Source organism: Puma concolor, chromosome A1 (genome assembly GCF_028749965.1).
Source record: "Puma concolor isolate L17-30 chromosome A1, mPumCon1.1.hap2, whole genome shotgun sequence".
In the NCBI taxonomy this organism is placed as follows: Eukaryota; Metazoa; Chordata; class Mammalia; order Carnivora; family Felidae; genus Puma; species Puma concolor.
This window is the reverse complement of record NC_141667.1, coordinates 147,125,169-147,143,538: the sequence shown is the minus strand read 5'-3', so window position 1 is coordinate 147,143,538 and position 18,370 is coordinate 147,125,169. Positions and strand designations below refer to the sequence as shown.

Below are 18,370 nucleotides of genomic sequence, written 5' to 3'. Positions count from 1 at the left end.
GAACACAGGACCACCACAAGCACTGGTTTCGGACTGTATGCCTGTACCCAGACACACAGCAGGCACTCAATAATTGTACAATAGCAATACTGAGTAAGAACTGTGACCTAGCCAACACATTGTTTTACCTGAAAACTCTGGTATCAGTAGAAATTTTGTGACCAGTCACCTTTGCTTAAGAGGTCAGAGACCCTTCACAAGCATCTTCAAGTCAATCATGAATCACACACACCTACCACAGAAGAACTTAATGCTAAACCAGGAGTGTGAATCAGCAAAGAGAAAAACTGAAAAACTGTTAAAAAATTAATACAAAAACTTCTACGTACAGATGATCTTCAATGTGGCTACTAAGTGTGCTGTAACAAAACAAGAAATGATACTCTACTCAAATGATAAACATTAGATATATTAACTAATGCGCCAGGACGTTATACATGATTATCTAATATATGATGCCTGGCATAGATTTTAAGATTGTATTAAAGTTGTTAAATCAGTTTAATCAGTTTTTGCAGCTTTACTTATTCTATGAGCACCATTACACAGTTTACCAACATGCACTAGTATATATATATGGTTTTGTCCATGGTGGAATTTTAAATAGAGCAAACACTGGCATTTAGAAAATGCAACCACAGGGGCGCCTGGGTGGCACAGTCGGTTAAGCGTCCGACTTCAGCCAGGTCACGATCTCGCGGTCCGTGAGTTGGAGCCCCGCGTCAGGCTCTGGGCTGATGGCTCAGAGCCTGGAGCCTGTTTCCGATTCTGTGTCTCCCTCTCTCTCTGCCCCTCCCCCGTTCATGCTCTGTCTCTCTCTGTCCCAAAAATAAATAAACGTTGAAAAAAAAAAATTAAAGAAAATGCAACCACAGACCTAAAATGATAGCTACAACTTTAACAGTCACAATAGAGGTTTTTTTATCCAAATGCTTCAAATTCACATATTTTTTTTTTTTTTTTTACTTTTTAAATGTTTGTTTATTTTTGAGAGACAGAGCGGTACTGGGGGAGGGGCAGAGAGAGGAGACACAGAATCAGAAGCAGGCTCCAGGCTCTCGACTGTCAGCGTAGAGCCCAACGTGGTGTTTGAACCCATGAATCATGAGATTATGACCTGAACCGAAAGCGGACACTTAACGGACTGAGCCAGGCAGGCGACCCCCAATTTCACGTCAAATTAATCCCCCTAAAATGTGATTTATTAATATCATTTGTTTCATCCCATATCATTCAGTCAATGGAGTCCGTTCTGAAAACCTTAATTTAGGTCCAGGGATGTGCTCTGCTAGCCAATCAACACCTATGTATGAATAAAGGAATATACGTAAGGCTTCACTCTTTCTTTAGCAAGAATGTGTTCGTCCTTCAGGGCTCATCTCGCACAACTCAACAGATACTTACTCAGTGCCTCTTATACGAAACTGTATGTCTTGCTCAGCTGTACTCCAGTACCTATCATAATAAATTTGTAGACCACGTAGGCAGAAGGAATCTGTAAACCTTCCAAAACTGACCCAGTCATGCAGAGTTCAAAATACACCAGGGAATCAGAATTCAGAACATATGGAGAGATGAGAGCAGAACCAATCTGCTCTCGTCTTAGCCCGTCCCAGGCAGCTTTGGAGGCTCGCTTCAAAACCCAGCAGTGCAGAGCAAAACCGCCTCCTTCTCCTCGTCCCCAGACTTTTACTCTGAATGACTAATTCACAGCTTCTTAGCCGCAGCCAAATCACACTCCTCAGCCAACTCCAACTCACAAGGCTACAGCAGATACACTTTTCACAGCCTGCTTTACGGAACCTGCACCTCTTCCGCCAACCTTCTCCTATCTTTCTATTTACAATTCCTGGAAAGTTCATTTCTCCTCAAACCTTTACAGGCTTTGCGCCGCTCCTACACCTCAAACACCATACAGATGTTCAGTGCAGAGTTAATAACGTTTTGCAGGAAAGGGGAGCACAGGACAGGCTATCTAAAATACGGAGACAAAATGGTTTGTCTTTTCCCTTTTACACTCGGAAGTAATGAGGCCAAGCGATTCACAGCCTACGAGAGGAAGTAAAAAAGGAAGCTCAGAGTTGACCGGAAAAATGGTTGGGAAGTGAAAAAAGGCGGAAAATGGAGATCCCACAAGGCCTGGCCTTACAGCTCCCCCAGTCCCCCCGCCGTAGCTCGCGGGAGGAGAGCCACGGCACACCCGCCCGAGAGGAGAGGCACCGGGCAGTGCCGGGTGGGCGGCGGCGCAGGCTCCGCGGCGCCTTTCCGCTGCGGCCGGGCTCCGTCCCCACGCCGATGACCACGGCCACCAATCACCTGCTGGTCTCGAGCGAAGAATAACGCTCAGGCAAGACCTGGAGGCAGCGCTGGAAGAACCGCACGTGCCGGTCTCGCAGGAAATCCAGCCGCTCTCCCTCACCGCTCCCCGCCGGACGCTCGTCCTCCGTGGCCGCCATGCTGCTGCGGAAGCGACGTCCGCCGCGACCCGGAAGCAGTTGGCGAGCGCCGTGAAGGAAACCCGAGGGGCGACTCGCGGCTGGAGCGTGGGGATGGGGCGAGCGCCGGGGGCGGGGAGCTGACTCGGTCTGTGGTTGAACTTCCTCGCTGTTGACGGTCTTTCGCAGCACTTTAATCCCTGATTTCTCTCTAGACTCGACCTTTTCTCTTCCGAGCCCTACAGGATTGGGGACCCCTCTTAAGCCTTGTAAAATTCAGCCCACAAATCCTTCCAGAACTTGTATCCTCGATAATTGGGAGGAAGTGCAAGATCCAAAGCTCCTAGTTTGCTTTGAGAAAATCACGGCCCTAAAGGGTGGTATATATGAAAACGGATGGATCAGAATAAATTTGCCAACACACCTTTTTGGAAGGTCAGTTTTAAGCTGAATGCGTAGGTAAACTAAACCTTCAAATCCATCTGTGGAGATAAATGTGTTTTAAACATAGACGCTTCAAAGGTTCAGAGACGTTCCTAGTCCTCTCTAGAATACCAGGAATCACTTTAAAATACACACACACACACACACACACACACACACACACACACACACACAAATGCAATATACACAGAAGATACATATTCCTAAGTGTGTGCTTCAAGTCTTTTTTTTTTTTTAAATGTTTATTTTTGAGAAAGAAAGGGAGAGCACAAGGAAGGGAGGGGCAGAGAGAGAGGGAGACACAGAATCTGAAGCAGGCTCCAGGCTCTGAGCTGTCAGCACTGAGCCCCCAAGCAGGGCTCAAACTCACAAACGGTGAGATCATGACTTGAACCAAAGTCTGAGGCTTAACGGACTGAGCCATCCAGATGCCTCTCTTTTGCAAGTCTTAAAAAGATTTTACTCTTCATGCTTGAGTCAGTGTGTCATCTAGTAGCAATGTTTCGTCCATTTGCCATAGCACAAAATGTTCAACTACCCGTATGTTACAAAATGAAATAAGATGCTATTTTTTTTTTTTTTTAAAGAGGATCTTAATTTGCTTCTATCATATATTATTCCCTTTAAAAGTTCATGAGGCAAGGGGCGCCTGGGTGGCTTAGTCGGTTGAGCTTCCGACTTCGGCTCAGGTCATGATCTCATGCTCTGTGAATTCTAGACCCGCGTCTCGCGGTCTGTGAGTTCCAGCGAGTTCCAGCCCCGTCTCAGGCTCTGTGCTGACAGCTCAGAGCCTGGAGCCTGCTTCAGATTCTGTGTCTCCTTCTCTCTGACCCTCCCCCATTCATGCTCTCTCTCTCTGTCTCAAAAATAAATATTAAAAAAAAATAATAAAAAAAAAAAGTTCATGAGGCAGTCTTTGGGGGAAAAAAAATCCACCCAAAGGACAGGCCTGAACCCAGGTTCTTTACAGTCAACTAAGCAAGAGAAGTTTGAATATAATTTTGATTGTTCACTTTCTTAGAAAATCTACTACTTAAAATAAGTACTGCGTGGGCAGGAATTGTCTTCTACTTACTCAATAACCCAAAGCACCTAATTTTAGGCCCTAGTAATTACTTATTCACTGACAAACTGCATTAACAAAGGGCTGGGTATGGGCAGAGGGCTGTTCTGGGTGCCTCCTTACAAATAGGCCACGTTGCTTGGTTTCCAGGTATGCCCAGCAGAGAGGAGTTTTCATTTGGTGATTACAGTTGAGATCTTTTTCTCACACTTACAAACATGTCTGAAGATGTTCAAAATGGAGTCATATCACACACATTTAACTAGAACAAACAATGCAGTCTATAAATGCTCTGAAAGATGATCCTACTCAACCGGGCCCTTAATGGGAACCCAAATATTTCATTTGATTCTCAGCTCAAGAACCAGCAATCTCATCCAATTCAGAGAGGGCGGACTCACTGAGAATAATATCATATGCCTACTAGGTACGGAAAGGGCTTTTGAGGGGTGATTTTGACCACACAAGTTGCTGACACATGCATGACAGAATCTAACCCCCATGTAAAATGCCACTTTACATGATTAGGTAAGAAGTATAATTAGCTCAAGTTTTCAAAGTATAGGAATGATACAACATCTATATAATGGAACATTGTTCAGCCATTAAATAATAATGTTGGAAATATATAGAAACAGAAAAGTATGTGTAACATAATGTTAAGTAATTTAGTATAGTAAATAAAATGTACTCTAGTTATTTTACTTTAGAGTTTATTTTGAGGAGAGAGAAAGAGTGCACACAGCAGAAAGGCAGAGAGAGAGGGAGAGAGAGAATCCCAAGCAGGCTCCATGCTGCCAGTGCAGACCCTGATGCGGGGCTCAAGCTCAGAAAGTGTGAGATCACGACCTGAGCCCAAATCAAGAGTCGGACACTTAACTGACTGAACCACCCAGGTGCCCCTCTTTGTAGCTACTTTAAGATATGCAGGTATATTTTTGGAAAAAGTTACCCTGGAGTGGTAGAATTATGGGTGCTTTATTAATATTTTCCCTTTAGGGTTTTTTCTAAATTTCTTATTCCTATCTTTTTTAAACCAGTATAAGAAATGTTTATTTTGCCCTTCTATGAGCCTGTAACTGAGATATTGTTTATTCTACATCCTTTATATAAAGGAACCATATAATAAATCCATCACTTATTTTAGACTCAGAAGCACTGGTTTTGTCAAAGAAAATCCCATATTTTTATTAAGAAACAAACCAAAAAACAGACAAAAAGCCATAAGAATCACAGGACCTGGTATGCTTCCCTTAGATGCAGGAAATGGAGAGCTGCCTTTGTGTGCAACAAAAAGCAACATGTTCAAAAACCATACATAAGAAACCTTCCTTTTGGGTATCTTGTAGTAGTTCCATTCTGTTTTTAAAATCGGTTGTCCACGTCTATATTTTATTTCTAAACTGCCTCCAATCATTTAATAAAAAGAGTTCTAGAGAACAAAGACTACAAATAAAACAGGCATTCCTGATTAAGGATATTTTATGTTATTTCTCTCATTTTGCAGCAATAATTGTGTAATCAGAATTCAGTCTCCAAAATTTGGATGTCATCTACTTTGACTATTAACTGTGAGATAAGACAAGGTTTTGGCCACTATTAATAGTAAATTTCTAGGTCAAATGACCTAGATATGTCAAATTACAATTAAAGATATTCTAAGAGGAGCGCCTGGGTGGCTCAGTCGGTTGAGTGGCTGACTCTTGATTTCAGCTCAGGTCATGATCTCTCGGTTTCGTGTGTTCGAGCCCAGCATTGGGCTCTGCACAGTACAGCGCAGAGCCTACTTGAGATTCTCTATCCCCCTCTCTCTGCCCCTCCCCTACTCACGCTCTGTCTCCCTCAAAATAAATAAATAAACTTAAAAAAAAAAGATATTCGAAGAGAAAAATTAAAAGCAATGAGTTTCCTACATTTACCATGGACATGGTACCATTCCTATATGATAGGAACTGATTAAAAGTAGGAACTAAGATTTTATAATATGAAAAGTTGAGTCAAACTAAGTTGTGTTTTCATGCACATAAATTTGGAAATGTTAAAATTCAATCTTTTCACCAAATATTTTGAGCCAAACAGAAGCAGTAAAAAAAACTGCACCAGCCAGGAAGATGTGAAAGACACAAAGGTTTTATAAATGTGTGAAGTCCAGAAAGGCTTTTTTCCCCTTTAGGCAAATTTGGAATAGCTAAAGGAAACCAAAAAGATATTGAGAATACAAATAACGGGTTATATATGAGGGGAGGCATATTTTTTTTAAATAAATATTCTCTATAAAACAAAGCATGCTTCAAACAAATACAAAATGTTTATTACACAAAAATGTAGTAACTGAACAAACGGCCAATTTGTTAAACTTAGAAAAGTACCAACTTATTTCCAAAAAAAAAAAAAAAAAAGGAAAACCTTTACATTTTTCTTACTTAAGCTGATTCATCTCCAAGTTATAAATGTTACAAAATTTTTGTTTAAAAAAAAATGTTCCCCTATGATTGTCCCAGTTTATTTTGCTATGCCATGACAAAAACAAAGAATCTTTGAAATGTTCCGAGTATTAAAATGAAGCAATGTTTGTAACATCAACTTATTCGGGGAAACTTTTACATCAGTAACAGGCCAGCATACCCATGAAATACCCTCTTAGTATAAACAGGAAATACGACAACGCCGCATGAAACTCAATACCTATCGGTTCACATACAACACAATTATCACTCTGACTGGGTTTAGGGCTATTGAAAGAACATGGTTAGTGACTCTCTCCTGGTATGACTGAGTATGTTGACATTCTCATCAACTGAGTATCAACTTCATTATCTCATATTCTTTTCTCAATTCCTTGTCTCCAGGTTGGGATGGCCCTAAAAAGAAGAAGGGCAATTATAAACACAAAGGAAATTAAAAAAAAAAAAAATCCTAACTAATTAAATACTAACTTAAAAAAAGTATAAGGATTTACTTGATCAACTTTTTGCTGTAAAATGTAGCATACAGAAATTGCATAAAATATAAACATGTAGTTATCAAATTATTATAAAGGGGACAGCCACTCTCACTCCTTTTTTACCTGTGTGGAATCTGCAGAAGCGGCCCAGAGCCTGTGGGTCCTGTCTTTTTGGTCCTTTCCTCCCAACCTTTGGTAGGTCTGTAAAGCCTAGAGGGATCTCTACTAACGTTGTTTTCAACCTATAATCAGAAATAAAATGAATGCCAGTTGATTTATATAAACTATTTATACAAACTAGTTTGGACTAGTGGATGAGATCCCTAGTAACAGTAAGCAGTTTTAAGAAGCATCCTCAATATTAGCCAAACAGAAATAAAACTGTTAGTAACCTTTTCACCATAAACTTGTTTTTAAAATTTTATTTATTTTTTTTAAAGCTTATTTATTTATTTGTGAGACAGAAACAGGATGGGGGGTGCACAGTGAGAGAGAGAGACAGAGAGAGAGAAAGAGAGAGAAAGAGAATCATAAGCAGGCTCCGAGCTGTCAGCACAAGCCCAATGCGGGACTTGAATTCATGAAACCATGAGATCATGACCCTGAGCCGAAATCAAGAGTCGGAAGCTTAACAAACCGAGCCACCCAGGCACCCCCTTTTCAGTAAACTTCTCATTGTGCTTCTAGAGCTAACACAAAATCTGGACTACATCAATCTATTAATAAACTGTTAATTTAGTTTATTTTTTTCTAATTCAATGATTTTATTCTGTTTCCATTGTTGTTCTAGTTTTTCTGTTTGTAACCTGAGGGAAATGTAAGGTAGCCAAGTGTGATAGTGGGATAGGCAGACAGTAACTTTAGGACAAATAACCACCAGAAGTTCTTGATTTTACCCATGAGAGTCACCAACATCTGTGTGTGGTTCTGAGTCCTACCAGGGAGATTAAGCCATGCGCCTAGCTCACTTGGTCTAAAATAGAGGCATATACAGAAAATAAGAAAAACAGAATGAAGAGTAGGAAGAGAGAACTAATTCAGGGTAAAGAAAATAACATGCTTCTGGGGTGCCTGGGTGGCTCAGTCAGTTAAGCGTCCGACTTTAGCTCAGGTCATGATCTCATGGTTCGTGAGTTCGAGCCCTGTGTCGGGCTCTGTGCTGACAGCTCAGAGCCTGGAGCCTGCTTTGGATTCTGTGCCCTCTCTCTCTGCTCCTCCCCTGCTCACACTTTGTCTCCCTCTCTCTAAAACATAAATAAAATTTTTTTTTAAAAATTAAAAAAAAATAAAAGAAGGTGCTTATAATGTGAAATGGCAGAATTCAAACAGTTGCCTAAGTTGTGCTAAGCTGTGCTTTGTAACATGTAAATACATAAGTATGAAATTTAGAGGAAATGATACAGAAATGGAGCACTGAATATAAAGAAAATGGATTTTAGGGTCACTGGGTGGCTCAGTCGGTTGAGCATCTGACTCTCGATTCAGCTCAGGTCAGAATGTTACAGTTCGTGGGATCGAGCCCCATGTCAGGCTCTGCACTGACAGCGCAGAACGTGCTTGGGATTCTCTCTCCCCCTGCCCCTCCCCCACTCACACTCTATCTCTTTTTCTCTCAAAATAAATAATTGTTTTTAAAGGAAATAGATTTTATGCTTGTATCCTTACCAATCAAGCAATCAGGACAGTAACAATAAAAATAAAGAAATCTCAGCAGGCAGTACCTTTTCTTTTAATTTTGCCAGTCTTCTTTGTTTTTCTGCCTTTTCCTCTTCCTTTGACTGTCTGTCTAGAATTTTCAGTTCAAGTTTATGTAAATCCTAAAAAATACACACCAACAAAAGGATAACATTAAGAAAACAAAAGTTGATCGGAATTTGTTTCAAAGCAGCATTGATGCTGTTCCCTCTACCAGGAAGGATCCCCCCTTTCTTCTCTTTCAAGACTCCACTGCAGCATCACCTTTGGTCTGACACAGCTACGAATGCTTCCCTTGCTGCCTATCTAACGCCTCAAGTGCCCAGGCCACACCTCCAGCACCGCACTCTGCTCTCTCCTAATAAACCCCACGTATTGGAATTAACCCCCTTCCGCTGCAGCCTCCCACTTGAACGTCTCCCTTTCCCACGAGACTATAATTGCTACAAATTAGGGAGCACGGCTTTCTCATTTGGCTTATGTGAATGCTGGGTACGGGCCTGGCACACGAGAAGCACTCAATATTCGCTGACCTCAATCTGGAAGTAACACCTCTACGTGCAGCATCAAAGATCCAGGGGGCCACCTGGGTGGCTCAGTCGGTTGATCGTCCGACTCTTGATTTCGGCTCAGGTCGTGATCCCACGGTTCGTGGGATCGAGCCCTGTGTAGAGCTCCGTGCGGGGCGTGGAGCCTGCTTAGGATTCTCTCTCCTCCTCTCTCTGCCACTCCCCTGCTCTCACGCATGTGTTCTCTCTCCCTCTCCCTCTGCCCCTCAAAATAAATAAATACACTTAAAAAAAAAAAAAAAAAAGAAACCGGATTCAGGAACCCTATTTACTTACTCTCTCTTGAAACCTGGAAATCTCCTCAGCAGCCATTTTCCTTTTTTCTGCCTTTTCCGTCTTTTCCCTAATCTCCTTTTCCAGTCTCAGAAATTCTTCCTGTTCCTTCTTCTGCTGGGTGTAACTTTCCAGTAGTAATTTTAGTTTAAACTGGCGCTGGTGCTCTTTCTGTCGCTTCTTCTCTTTCTCTTCCTCTTCTTCTTTCACCTGGGAGGCACGTCTCACTGACATTTCTATACTTTTCTGCTTTTTCCAAGCTTCGACTGCCAATTTCTGCTTCTTTCTTTGTTCCTCTTTTCGCTTTTGATTATCTTTTTTATTGTGAAAGAGCAGAGATATGTTCTCTGCCTTTTCCTTTAACTTAAAAATTTCCTCCTTCTTTTGCTGCTTTTTGGTTTTCCAGTTCTGAATAGACTAAGTGATTTAAAAAAGATAGCAAGAGAAAAACTTTTTTAATAACCAAGAGCACTCTTTAAAAAAAATTTTTTTAACATTTATTTTTGAGAGAGCAGGAGCAAAGAGAGAGAGAAAGAGAGAGAGAGAGAGAGACAGGCAGATTCTGGAGTAGACTCCAGGATTCGAGCTGTCAGCACAGAGCCTGATGTGGGTCTCAAGCTCACCAACTGCGAGATCATGACCTGAGCCGAAGGTGGATGCTTAACCGACTGAGCCACCCAGGCACCTCTAACCAAGAGCACTTTAAAATGCAACCTCAGGGAGCCTGGGTGGCTCAGTCAGTTAAGCGTCCAACTCTTGATTTGAACTCAGGTCATGATCTCACGGTTGTGAGATTGAGCCCCACATCGGGCTCTGTGCTGACACAGCGGAGCCTGCTTGGCATTCTCTCTCTCCCTCTCTCTCTGCCCCTTCCCTGCTCATGCTGGCTCTCTCTCTCAAAATAAATAAATAAACTTAAAAAAAAATGCAACGTCAAATCCATCTTTCTAGAAATAATATTGATTGCAGAATGCCGTTTCCTTAGGTTTTAAAGCTTTTTTTTTTCCCCTGTGCAAATGCAATTTTCTACTTATGTTTTATAAAAAATGAATGTATCTTTTGAACAGTGAATAGTGGTTTATCCTTTTGGCCTTCCTCCTCCTGTCTGAATCCCCAGGTTCACATGGACTGTACCTCATCAGGTATCCTTCTCTCCTTTACCTCCTTTGCTTGTGTGTTCATGGGGAACATCTGTTTCCTCCAATTATCTTGCTCTGTTTCCAAATCCTCTTTCTAGGCTTGGAATACTTTCTGAGTGACCTTTCTCTGGTCAAATATCAGAAGAGGAATTAAAAAAGGGCTGGTTGAGGGGCACCTGGTGGCTCAGTTGGTTGAGCATCTGACTTCGGCTCAGGTCATGATCTCATGGTTCATGGGTTCGAACCTGCATCAGGCTCTGTGCTGACACCTCAGAGCCTGGAGCCTGCTTTGGATTCTGTGTCTCCCTGTCTCTCACAAGTAATAAATTAATAAACTTTATAAAAAAAATAAAAATAAAAATGGGCTGGTTGAGAGCATGAGGTCTGAAGCCAGGCTATTTGGGACCAAACCCTGGTTCTGCCATTTAGTAGGTGTGAACTTGGATGAGTCACTAAACTTCTCTGTCCTCGTGTTGCTCCTGTTGTAAATAGGGTTGTCATGAAGATGAAGTGAGTCAGTGCCTGGCACATAATGATTCAGAGGTGTGAAGAAAAAAAGTAAAATCGCTTCACTGCATTACATATGGGTACATAAATATTATTGAAAATTCTAGCGGCCTTCTGGCAGCCATAAAAGATACATCTACTGAATTTTTTGCCCTCAAGTCAGGAAACCATTTCTTCATCTTTTCTCATGGTGTATCACTCATTCATTAAATAAATCCCTGTGGTATATGTACCATACGCGAGGCAAAGTGATCAGAGCCATGGACGATTAAAACAATAGCAAATGCCACTTTGTACATAGTTACTCAAAGTGCAGGCCCACAAACGTATCGGGAATTCATGCCAGAATGTAGATCAATGCATTGCTTTCTTCAACAAGAAAGTTTTCTTTGGAAAAAAAGGGAACTGAACCAAACAGTATGCTTACTGAGTAGACGGTTCTAGTGCAATCGCTTTATCCTACTGGAAACCAGTTAACGCTTTACAAACGCAGCCAGTCCCTGGATCAAGCACTGCTCTAGATGAGGTAGGTGCAAACACACCAGAACACAGAACGTGCCCTTGCACATCCTAAAAGAGGTATACACGAGGTGTCTGTGGATCCTGAGGGGGCCTCCTGTGTGTGAGTGGGCAAGCGGGAAGTAACACCTGATCTGGGCGGGTTTTGAGAGGCTGGCGGTGGAGGGGAAAACAAAGAAGGGAGGGTCTAGAAAGAGAGAATAGGACAAACAAGGGTACTCAGGCCAGAAGGTTCAGGGCACGTCTGAAAGTAAGTATCTTCATTGGGGCAAAACACGGGACATGTGAAGGGACGTGGGAGAAACAAATGGATCATCTTAAACTCAGCAGAGTTTAAACTATATTCCTGACGCTCTCCCCCAAGCTTCTCTCTTCTCCTCCACCATGTCCTACTTCAGTAAATGGCCCCTCAACTTGCATACTCCACCCGCCTCACTCCTACATTCAGGCTGTCACCAAACACCAGGATACAGAGCGGCTGGGAAGAAGAGCCAGCTAGAATCCAGGTGGTTTACCTTTATGACAAGAAGCACTGTGTCTGCTCCCTTCCCTGGAGAGATGGCTCTCAAACGTTAGCTCGTAACAGCACAGCCAAGTGGCCTTGTGACAACACAGACTGCTGGTCCCACACCCCGAGTTCAGATTAGGTCTGGGGTTGGGGCCCTATGAGTTCTAACAAGTCCCCAGGTAACGCTGACTTTGCTGGTCCATGGACCATTTTGCTGGTCCAGGGACCCCATGTTTTCAGTATCCTGGGAAAAAGGCCCAAATAATTTTTAATAGCTTGTTATTTTGAGGTTTTTAAAATGGCTTGTTTCAGGGGCGCCTGGGTGTCTCAGTCGGTTAAGAGTCTCCTGATCTCGGTTTAGGTCAGGATCTCAGTTTGTGAGATTGAGCCCTTCATTGGGCTCTGTGCTGACAGCACAGAGCCTGCTTGGGGATTCTCTCTCTCCCTCTTTGCTCCTCTCCCATGTTTGCACATGTGCTCTCTCTCTTAAAACAAATTTTTAAAAAAGACTGGTTTCAAAAAAATTTTCTTAAAGTCCCAAATATCAATTTTCCTACATTCAACTTATTTTGAAGGAAAAAAACACAACAATGAACCCCAGTTATTTTCCCTAGGGTTTTATTTTTAAAAGCTATTTTTTTTATGTTTATCTATTTTTGAGAGAGAGAGAGAAAGACAGGAAGAACGGGAGGAGCAGAGAGAGGGGGACAGAGGATCTGAAGAGAGCTCCATGCTGATAGCAGAGAGCTCAATGCAGGGCTCGAACTCATAAACCTTGAGATCATGACCTGAGCCGAAGTCAGATGCTTAACCGAATGAACCACCCAAGCCCCTTTTAAGATTTTAAATTAACAGCATGTAGGGGCGCCTGGGTGGCTAAGTCCATTAAGCACATCTGACTTAGGCTCAGGTCATGATCTCCCAGTTCCTGGGTTCGACCCCAAAGGCCCCACGTCGGGCTCTGTGCTGACAGCTGGGAGCCTGGAACCTGCTTCAGATTCTGTGTCTCCCTCTGTCTCTCTGCCCCTCCCCTGCTCTCACTCTCTCTCTCTCTCTTTCTCTCAAGAATAAACATTAAAAAAAAAAACAACTTTAAACATGGAATCAACATTTCTTTAATGCTCCTTAGGTATGTCATCTGTTGAACAGTCATACCTTTGCTGTCCAACCAACCTAGATGATGTTTATTATAGCTGAAGTCCACAAAAAAGTGACTCAGACCTCGACCATCAACCAGGGGCAATTTTTGCCCTCCAGTGGGCATTTGGCAATGTCTGGAGACATTTTTGATGATCACAACTAAGGGAGTGTTAATGGCACCTTGAGGGTGGAGGCCACGGATTCTGCCAACAATCTACAACGCACAGGACAACGAATTCTCCAGCCCAAATAGTAACAGTGCCAAGATTGAGAAGTCCTGATTTAAACCAAAGCCAAAATAATATTATTGTGAAAATGCAACTTGTCAGGTATTTGCTACCATTAAGAGTTACCCTTTCCTCTGGGTAGCCAAACTTTTGAGTCTTTTAAAATAAGCAATGAGGGGACGCCTGGGTGGCTCGTCCAAGTCTTGATTTCAGCTCAGGTCATGATTTCATGGTTTAGGAGACTGACCCCACGTTGGGCCCTGCACTGAGTGTGGAAGGCAGCTTAGGATTCTCTCTCTCTCTTTCCCTCTCTCTGCCCCTCTCCCCTGCTCATATTCTCTATCTAAAACAGTAAAATAAAGTAAAGTAAAGTAAAGTAAAGTAAAGTAAAGTAAAGTAAAGTAAAGTAAAGTAAAGTAAAGTAAAATAAAATAGGCAATGAGGCTTAAGCTCCAAAACTCAAAGAAACTTAAGAATCAAAGACACTTTTTTTTCCTACTGCCTCTTTATTTTCTATTGACAACAATCTGGCCTTGGTGGTAAGATGACTTCTACCAAAAGCCTAAAAGAGCTCTGGATTTCCCACATTTCAGGTGCACACAGAGGGTTCTGCCCACAGTCAGAAGTTTTCTGGACCGCTGTTTTATTTCTTGGGGTAGAAGTGTCTGGCCTTGAGGAAATACAACTGTACTTCACTGGAGGGGTAAAATGTTTACCTTCTCGCGGCCTCCGTTTCTCTTTGAAAAGAGTGGGGGGAGGGGACTCTAAACACACTTCCCGGAAAGGCTGTAACATTAACGACTAGACAGTGTCAAAGAGTTTACGTAGCACAGTGCCTAGAAGACAGAAACATACAACAGATGACAGCTCTTGTAATGATTCTTACCTCTTTTTTTCTTTCTTCCAGGGCCAGAAAGGTTTGATACCATTTCTCATGCTGCTGAACTTCATCCTGTGTTCTTGCAGGAAGGTTTTCGAGAACCTCTCCCATAAACGCCGGCTTCCCTTTATGTTTGTTTCTCACCTTTACAAAGTTCTGGTGGTCATAGTCGTCCCAGCCCCCCTGTCGCCCTCCTGTCTGCTGAAGGAAGTTTTCAAAATCTACCACTTCTTCCGGAAGGGTGCCTGGCGTCATTTTGTCTACAGGAACCTTGCCTGACGCTGCTCTGCAAGCACGTTCTGTTCCTGAATGACCCAAAGCCCAGGTGTCGATTTTTCTTGATATGGCACTCAGCTCATTATTGGTTGTTTTCTCTTCTTTAATAAGCTCTTCATACCTACAATTTTAAAGGTAAATTGTCAATAATAAGATACAAACCAATCCATATGAACCTTTCCTTTTCCGCCCTCAAATTTCATTATTCCTGACTCTTTCCGTGTCATCGTCTCCACTTAGAATTATTAACATTATAAGCCTCAAAAGAGTTTCCTCAGAATAAAACAAAACAAAACAAAACAAAAAAACATCATTCAAATTCTTATTTGGGACATTATCTTGTCCGAACATAAATGAAAATTCAGTTTAAACATAAAAAGCAGTCTGAAACCTAAAACAAAAGAAGAGAGGTGTTATACTGCTTTTGTGTAAGACCAATATTAAATACAGAACAATAAAATGATTTGTGAACAACCTATTGAGAGGCAGTGAAACATAAACGTCAATCATTTTATATTAAAATGAATTTGAAACATACATCAATCTCTGCTCTTCCTTGAAAGTATTAATTGCATTTTCAATTTCTTCCATCATTTCTCTGAGCTTTTCAACAACTGTAAAAAAACAAAAAAATATGAAAAAACTGTTATGTCATATCTTTGAAAAAAAAATTTTTTTAATGTTTATTTATTTTGAAGGAGACAGAGACAGAGCGCAAGCAGGGGAGGGGCATGGAGACACGGAGACACAGAATCCAAAACAGGCTCCAGGCTCTGAGCTGTCAGCACAGAGCCTGATGTGGGGCTCGAACCCACAAGCCGCGAGAACATGACCTGAGCCAAAGTTGGACGCTTAACCGACTGAGCCACCCAGGCACTCCTGTTATGTCATATTTTAATATGACTAAGAATTAAATGTTAGGAGAAAAGGGAATGTCACACCTTAACTTAAAAATGCTTTGTAACCTAAAGGATAAGACAATTGCGCTTTTATGAAGCTAATGTTTATGACTGCAATTTTTTTCTGACTATAAATTTATTCCTATACACACATATTATTAAACCTTAATATCATTATTTTTCCCATAGAAATGTTTTACACTACACATGCTGTCTTGTGACAACCGGTTTTTATTTAACAAAATGTGCTTAAACACATGTGGCTAACTTTCCATATCAGTATATATATATGTCCCCCTCATTCTTTTCATGGCTACATAGTCTTTCATTGTCTACATCTACCCTAATTCATTTAATTAATTCTCCAAGCGATGAACTTTTCGATAGATGCAATGCCATGCTAAATATTTTTTTGTGTACTGATTTTGCATGCTTGGATGTTTTCAGATAACAGAGAAATCTGAAATGCCAAATAAAACAGCATACGCACCTCATGGTGTGGAGGACGCTGGCGCACTGTCCTCTTGGGAGGCTCTACCGACTTACTGTTCCTGAGTGCCCCCTCCTGCGCACCTCAAACCGTTTCCAAAACGGGAGGCCAAACCAATCGTGACTGATTTCAGTGACATTGTTGTGATTATTAATGAGCCTGAGCAGTATTTTCACATGTGTTTTGTATTTCTCTTGTTATAAACGAGCACCTGATAATCTTTACCCCCTACTCTATTTGGTTATTTACCTTTGTTGCTCCAATTTGTGGGCACTCTTTTTTTTTTCTTTGCAAGAGAGAGCTCAAGGAGGGGAGAGGGGCAGAGGGAGAAGGAGAGAGAACCTTCAGCAGTCTCCATGCTCAACGTGAAGCCAGACACGAGGCTCGATATCACAACTGTGAGATCATGACCTGAGCCAAAATCAAGAGTTGGATACTTAACCAATTGAGCCACCAAGGTGCCCCTGTCGGCACTCTTTATATGTTACAGAAATTAGTTTTTTTATAAGTTACATATGTATTGCTGATACTTTCCTAATTTGTTTTTCAACTTTATGGTTTGGGGCTTTTTTGTAAAGTAGTCAGGTACGTCCACTCTTGTCTTTATGGCTTCTCATTGTCATTCTTATAAACTAGAATACAATGATAAAAATATTAACTCATATTCTCTTCTAGGATTTTTATGGCTTCATGTATGAATTTAATAAATAATAATTAGGAGAGTCACAGTTACTTTTTTTTTTTATTAGTGCTTCCTAGATTATAAACACTGAACAAATGTTTTACATGCACTGTCAGTCTATCTCCCAAAGACTCCTGAGTCAGGTCCTATGACTATCTCCGCTTTACAGCAAGGAAATGAAAGCTCAGAGAGATCAAGCAATCTGCCCAAAATCACATAATGAATAAGGGATTTGATCCTTCAGGAATGAATGTCGGTGTATGCAGGGAGGTAAAGACGCTGTTTCATTTTTTCCAAATGGCTGACATTTGCCCCAATACTACTTAACCTCTTCCTTATGTATTCTAAATGCAATTATTTGAAAGGTAATTATTTCGAAAAGCAAATGATGGGAAAAGCACTGGGTTTAGAAATCAGGAAATTAGTCTTTTTCCTCTTTGTCAGCTGAGTCTGAACTCCTCCAAACCAAAAGTTTCATCCTGTAGGTGACAACATTACCTGTTCTATCTGCTTCATAATTTTTAAGGATATGATAGCATTTTTAAAATGTTTATTTATTTATTTTGAGACACACAGACAGAAAGCAGGAGGGGGCAGAAAGAGAGGGAGAGAGAATTTCAAGTAGGCTCCACACTGTCAGCGCAGAGCCCGATGCGGGGTTCGATCCCGCAAGTATGAGATCATGACCTGAGCCGAAATCAAGAGTCCAGCGCTTAACCAAGTGAGCCAACCAGGCGCCCCAGGGTGTGATAGCATTTTAAAGCAATTACATCAGCAGCAGATATTAGAAGTAATGACCTAATATATCTTTATTAATCCCTAACCAATAAAGTAGGGCTGAGTTCCATTAAGGCCAAACAGAAAACCTGCTTATTAGGAAAGTATAAACAATTCTAACAAGCATCAGGCAATACTAATACAAAAGACAGAACATAAAATCTAAATTTACTTACAGTCAGGTGTAGGCTTCACATCTTTTAACTGATGCTGAAGTTTCTTTACATTGTTATGTATTTTGGCCAATTGTTGCTGGATTTTTGCTCCTATAAGGAAGAAGTATGTACTTTACCGACAGAGGTGGTTGTAAGACTGATCACCATCACTTAGTAAAAGACAGCCAAGAGCAATTACATAATGGACAAAAAGAGGTTATTTGTGTCAAAACAGCCTGAACATTTTAAGTACTCTAAACAAATAAATAAACAAACAAATAAATAAAGCATCTCCCAATCTCCTCCAGTATTTAAAAGCACCATGGGTTAAATCTTACCATAAAAGGAAGTGTTCCTTCTCTCTCTTTTTTTAACTCTTTGGGGATTGAGTGATTGGACACTGCTCTGAACACATGAACACAGAGAACAGTAGCTTAGATGTGGTCATGTTTTGTTTTTAAAAAGTTTTTTCTTTCTTTTTGAATTTGTTATAATTTACGGAAATAGAATTTGATCTCAACTCTATCGTTGGCATATTAAAACTGCCTAACCAGTATTAATTCTACGAACACTGACAAACTTCCTAATGGGAATTAATTTCATCTAATCACATCCTCCAAGACAGGGGCTGATAAGACATGTGATGTAACAGTGACACCAGCCATGACCTTGAGGAGATGCCCAGTAGCCAAGGAGTGGTACTTACGCTACTGTTGCCCACCTCAACCACAGGACTAGCCTGGAGTCA

At 41.3% G+C, this 18,370-nt stretch overlaps 2 protein-coding genes across 2 annotated transcripts in view; both read right to left on the bottom strand.

Moving 5' to 3' along the window:
* The window catches only part of PGGT1B (protein geranylgeranyltransferase type I subunit beta), a 62,918-nt gene extending 60,439 nt beyond the window's left edge, over positions 1–2,479 (bottom strand). Inside the window, exon 1 of the mRNA XM_025923676.2 lies at positions 2,317–2,479. Coding sequence (XP_025779461.1) covers positions 2,317–2,456 — 140 coding nt within the window. The 5' untranslated portion in view covers positions 2,457–2,479. The remainder of the gene's footprint in view (positions 1–2,316) is intronic.
* Positions 2,480–6,052: 3,573 nt separating this feature from the next.
* Positions 6,053–18,370, bottom strand: part of CCDC112 (coiled-coil domain containing 112) — a 31,235-nt gene continuing 18,917 nt past the window's right edge. The window contains exons 4-10 of the mRNA XM_086705932.1: positions 17,644–17,733; positions 15,158–15,233; positions 14,350–14,740; positions 9,427–9,840; positions 8,608–8,703; positions 7,010–7,128; positions 6,053–6,803 (exon numbers count right to left, since the gene is read on the bottom strand). Coding sequence (XP_086562058.1) covers positions 6,761–6,803; positions 7,010–7,128; positions 8,608–8,703; positions 9,427–9,840; positions 14,350–14,740; positions 15,158–15,233; positions 17,644–17,733 — 1,229 coding nt within the window. The 3' untranslated portion in view covers positions 6,053–6,760. The remainder of the gene's footprint in view (positions 6,804–7,009; positions 7,129–8,607; positions 8,704–9,426; positions 9,841–14,349; positions 14,741–15,157; positions 15,234–17,643; positions 17,734–18,370) is intronic.